Genomic DNA, 5,403 nt, shown 5'->3' with positions numbered 1-5,403 from the left:
TACTTCTTCATTTACAGATGCTGTGATTAATGCATAGGCTTTGTTGTTCTTGTTTTCCCAAATGACGAGCTCTTTGTCTGATGTAGGCTGCACTGGGTCATTGTCTCCTTCTCCGACACACACTCCCTTCCACAACTCATTCAATATGAGGGTGTGTTTTATCATCCGGGACCATTCAGGATAGTTCTCCTTGCCAGTGAGAACTATTCCTACCATAGAGATGATTGAATGCATTCTGTAAAAAATACTTCTGAGCGAGGGAGACTTCTGTAAATCGATGGTGGATTCGTTCTCAGTACCGTGGGGGACTACGCCGGCCGGCCAATAATCCGTTCATCATGAGAAGCAGCAAATATTGGAGTCCCATTGATTTCAAAGCTGTTTGGAACAATTTAAATTTGTTCGAATATCAACCACAACGCACTCTGTTATGGTCTGTGTGCTCCAACCATCAAATATCGAACTTGGACTCCAAATAGACCGTCAGATTTCTTGGAATGGATGGTGCTTTTGTTGGGATCAAAGAAATCTACGACATTTCATATGTATTATAAACATGTGCAGGTACGTAGCTCTCCATTCATCAATCCCTTTAAGTGGGGACGAAGATCTTATGGTGCGGATGCGACTAGCCGCACTTCCAACCTTCAGGAAGCTGTATGGACGGATTGACGAGGACCTAAAAGAATTCAACCCGTGTGAATATATGAATACTAGACCGTCCGAGTTCTTTGTTTTTGGGTGAGAGTGAGGAAGCGCAGACAGTAGATTTTAAGTTCGGCGTATACAGAAGTATAACACTAGGGCAGAGACTCGTAGAGTACAGAGATCTATGGCTTCTGGGCGAAGGAAAAAAAAAAAATTGGTAAGACAGAGGCGAGGTGAATCCGGCGACTCCTGCTCCACTTCTGGAAGACTGAGACGTTACAATCATGCAAAAAATTGTGCGAACTGTTAGAGGGCGGACTGGGCAGACTGGTCTATGTGCAACGTTTAGACAGTGGCAGTCACTGTGGAGGGAACAGAGGGACAGAGAGCCCAGCAGTGGACAGACTGCATGAAACTAGCAGAAGGGAGTTACAAGATTATGCCAAAAATGGAGCTGGCTCTGATACCATGTCAGGCCAGGCAGTAACTCTCTAAACGCAGAAAAAACTGATTCATCTTATTACATTAGGTAGCTATTGTTATATACAAGAATGTGACTGCTCAGTTCATCTTCTGATGACTGTTCACATTCCAGGTTTACCCAACCGCAGAGGATTAGGTGTCAACAATATTATGTGAAAGTGCCAAGATATATAATTACAATGATACATCATTGGACCCAATAGTGGAACATGAAGCCACCATTTGCTCCTCTGAAGAATGATCTTCTCTCTTATGCCAATATTGAGAAGCCAAGGCTAAAATTCCCTTTTCTTGCTTTATGAGGGTTTGTTTATATCAAACAAGACGACCTTTGACCTCCCATGTGACCTTTAAGCTCTGTCATGACTCTTGAGCTTCCTATATGACTTTTGAGTTCCTCTACGACCTTTGGACTTCTTAGTGACTATTCATATTCCACGTGTGACTCTTGCGCTTCCACATATTTTACATTTTCTATTTTTTGAAATTAAAATATTACATTCCACCTAAATTGTGGCAAAACACATGTTTATGTTCATTCTTTAGAAAATCACAATTTGACGATTGCTGGATAATCAAAATTTTCTTGTAGTTTGTGTGATGAAGAAGCTGGATAATCATATGATACTTACCATGCTTTCTAAACTTGGTGAAACATATTTTGTCTTTGTTTTTACTTAACTAAACTAATAAACCTTTTAGAATTGGTTATGGAATTCCTTGTTTTGAATCATTTTGGGAAGAGTTAATGCGGAGTAAGATATAGTTTGATCCTTTGTTGTCAGGTGTTCTTGATTTGTGTGTCCATGATCCGATCAGTTGTGGCTTGTTCCATGCAATTTGGATTTAACTCTGTAAGTGTGAGTTGTTCTCCAATGTTTGATGTGTCTAGCAATGGTGGGAAGTATGGTCGAAGGAAATCCACATTGAACATTGGGTGCAGGCCAAGGAATGGGGGAATGCTGAGCTCAAATGCATTGTCTCCCACAGCCTTGGTAATGTTGTAAGGACCATATCGGAGTGGTCTGAGTTTTCGTTAGGCTCTGGTAAGGTGTTCCTTTTGCAAATGCAACCAGACATTGTCACCCACCTGAAACGTGTGTGGCACCTGATGTTGATCATGTCGTTGCTTGTACTTGGCATTTGATTTCTCCAGAATGTCGTGGACTTGCTGGCATATATGTTGGATGTGTTCAATGAAGTTGTTTGCATTATCAGTTTCAGACTGGACATGAGCCAAATATGTCGGAGTAGATGCAAATGGTATCGCCACGTCAATGGGACATAGTGGTTGGAATACCAAGCCCACCTGAAAAGGGTTGTGGCCATTCAAGCTGTGGAGAGCCCGATTATAGTTGTGTTGGACATAGGCGAGGCTCTCATCCCATGTGCGTGGATGCCTTGAGTTGTACATGCGTAGAATGTGTACGATCATTCTGTTGACGACCTCTGTCTGGCCATCAGTTTGGGGATGAAAAGTTGCGAGCCTAGCCTTTCTTAGCTGAGGTTAACAGAATCTTACATGCAACGGAGGGGTGTTACAATAGCAAGGCTTACGAAGTTAAGTTTCCAACACACAATCAATAGTAGTATAATTTTTGTAAACTCTCATTAAAGAGTAAAGAAAAAAAATATTTTGGAAATCAAAGTCGCAAATGCCCTTAGCATACAAGTTAAGCATTGTGTTAGCTAAATGGTATTTGAAATATTTGCGCACATCATATACAACAACATTGAAAATTAATGATAGTTGATTGTATTCAAGAATCTATTCATACACTTTAAGAAAATGATTATTATAGGAGGAAAACAAAAGAGGCAAATATTTGATGCATGGTACTTGATGTGAAATGAAGCATAACTTGTTGAATAGTGTTTCATGCTATTTTAAATATCACTATATTTTTGTTTTATAAATTAAATTTTGGCATTTTTATTATGTTCCATTAAGAAAGAAAGTACAACAACATTAATCTAGCTACGTTCAATTTGTTGTTATGATAGTTTATTTAATAGCTTTATGTTGTATTTGAATAGTTAGGAATCTAGAAGGCTATGAGCCATGAGCTCAACTTTAAGTAGAAAATTGTTGCCAAGCTATGGGTTTTCCCTTTGGAATTCTTAATATGTTAACACAGTGGATGTTGTTATCTAGTTCTTTTATACTCTTGCAATGATGGTTCATTCCTTGGAAGGTCTAATTGGGACCTTTTGCCAATTTGCCAAGTAAGCAACTGAAGATTACAATGATAATTTTCCCATGTCAACAAGAAATTTTCTTATAGTTTGTGTGATGAAGAAGCTGGATAATCATATGATACTTGCCATGCTTTCTAAACTTGGTGAAACATATTTTGTCTTTGTTTTTACTTAACTAAACTAATAAACCTTTTAGAATTGGTTATGGAATTCCACCTTTTAGAATTGGTTATGGAATTCCTGGTTTTGAATCATTTTGGGAAGAGTTAATGCGGAGTAAGATAATTGTTGCACATTAGTTCCAAATTACATTAAATTAGATATTGATGCTGAAATGATTAGTTGATAATAAAAAATTATTTTATTATAAATATTTTAAATAGATATACCAAATTCCGTGGCTTTATGAAACATTTTTATATTTTTTATTGTTCCCGTGAGAGGATGGAGTATCTCATAAAGTAAATATTGATGTTGATATCATGAGTTGATAATAAATAAATATTCTCATGGCTGGGTTTTTATTTTACTGTATATATTCGGGTGCGGGTCCATGCAACCTGGGCTCGGTGTTCTTGCTGTCTGCGGTGTCTTCACTTTTCAGGCTCGCTTTTCTTGGTTTTATTCATCAACTTGGACGAGTTCGTGGAGGCCAACTCCAAGAACCTCAATGCCGCCCGTCTCATGTTTATTCACTGCAAATCCAACCGTTTGTCCATGTATAGCGAGTCTTCCCTCCAAAAGGACCAAAAATTCCCTCTTATCAAACGTACATTATATTTGTATAAGGAGCAAAAATTCCCTCCCTCCCTCTATCAAACGTTAACATTACATTTATTATTTCTATTGTTCACCACACAGCATCAAACATTTCTCTGTTCTGTTCGCCACACAGAATCTTGGCACATCAAATTACATTTCGCATCTTGGCAGATCAGCATTCGTTGGTGGGTACAATTAATAATTGCGTAAAGCATCCCACAAATTGGTGCGCTGTGGACACGTGGCATAGATTCGGGAAAAAGCCCTATATAACGATGACCTTGGCTTCCACTCCTCCACATCACCTCCAGCGCCATCTCGTCTTCGTTTATGTGTAGTATTTGCTTGCCTTTGCCTTCACCTGCACCTTCACCTTCACCTAGTTCAGGCGTGAGAATGGCTTCAGCTGTGCAATGTGCCGCCCTGAGCAGCCGCCGCGAGCTTGAGAACGTGTTCCGCAAGTTCGACACCAACGGCGACGGCAAAATATCCAAGTCGGAACTGAGTGCCCTGATTACGGAGGCGGAGATTGAAGGGGTGATGAAGGAGGTGGACTCCAACAAAGATGGCTTCATCAACTTGGACGAGTTCGTGGAGGCCAACTCCAAGAACCTCAATGCCGCCCGTCTCATGCGAGACTCCGCTTCAGCTGTGCAATGTGCCGCCCTGCCCGCCCGTCTGGAGCTGGAGGACGTGTTCCGCAAGTTCGACACCAACGGCGACGGCAAAATATCGAAATCGGAACTGAGCGCCATCCTCAAGTGCAGCGCAACTGAGGAGGAGATTGATGGGGTGATGAAGGACGTGGACTCCAACAAAGACTGCTTCATCAGCTTCGACGAGTTCGTGGCTGCCAACGCCGCCGACCTCAACGCCGCCCGTCTCATGCGAGGCCTGGCTTCAGCTAATTGACGCCCACGCCGCCCCCTCTAATTAATAAATAAATGATCACCTCACCTCTCAGCGCTTAACTCTATCGTTATCGTTATATGAGGGCTTAATGCATGTACTCTTTCTTTCTTTCTCCTATGCTACTTAGTTTTAAATATTTGAAATAACTACACACTCTTGTCGTCTTCATGGGATTCACTCTCCTAATCTCTTTTTACTTACTTACCTTCTTGTTGTTATTATTTGGGAAAAAATTCTTTAAAGTAACTACACACTGATTTATCTTTTTAGTTAAGTAGTTGTTGTTTGAGAAAAAATCATTTAAAATAACTGCACACTAATCTATTTTCCAAAAAAATCAAAATAATCATTTAAAATAGTTACACACTCATCTATCTTCTTACTTACTTACTTAAGTTG

At 40.1% G+C, this 5,403-nt stretch overlaps 1 protein-coding gene across 1 annotated transcript; it reads left to right on the top strand.

The window, feature by feature from the left end:
• Positions 1–4,408: 4,408 nt before the first annotated feature.
• On the top strand, positions 4,409–5,153 carry LOC149250808 (putative calcium-binding protein CML25). Its single transcript, XM_089456481.1, has one exon. The coding sequence runs from the start codon at positions 4,423–4,425 to the stop codon at positions 5,002–5,004; it is 582 nt and encodes a 193-aa protein (XP_089312607.1). The 5' UTR covers positions 4,409–4,422; the 3' UTR covers positions 5,005–5,153.
• Positions 5,154–5,403: the final 250 nt, after the last annotated feature.

This window comes from Pinus tabuliformis, chromosome 7, assembly GCF_031772625.1.
Source record: "Pinus tabuliformis cultivar Carrire ecotype Pingquan chromosome 7, CPIR1, whole genome shotgun sequence".
NCBI lineage: Eukaryota > Viridiplantae > Streptophyta > Pinopsida > Pinales > Pinaceae > Pinus > Pinus tabuliformis.
The sequence above is the reverse complement of the archived record's forward strand: the minus strand, read 5'-3'. Positions and strand labels throughout refer to the sequence as shown.

Coding starts and splice junctions, on each gene's coding strand:
- LOC149250808 (XM_089456481.1), top strand. CDS start 4,423: ATGTGTAGTATTTGCTTGCCTTTGCCTTCACCTGCACCTTCACCTTCA.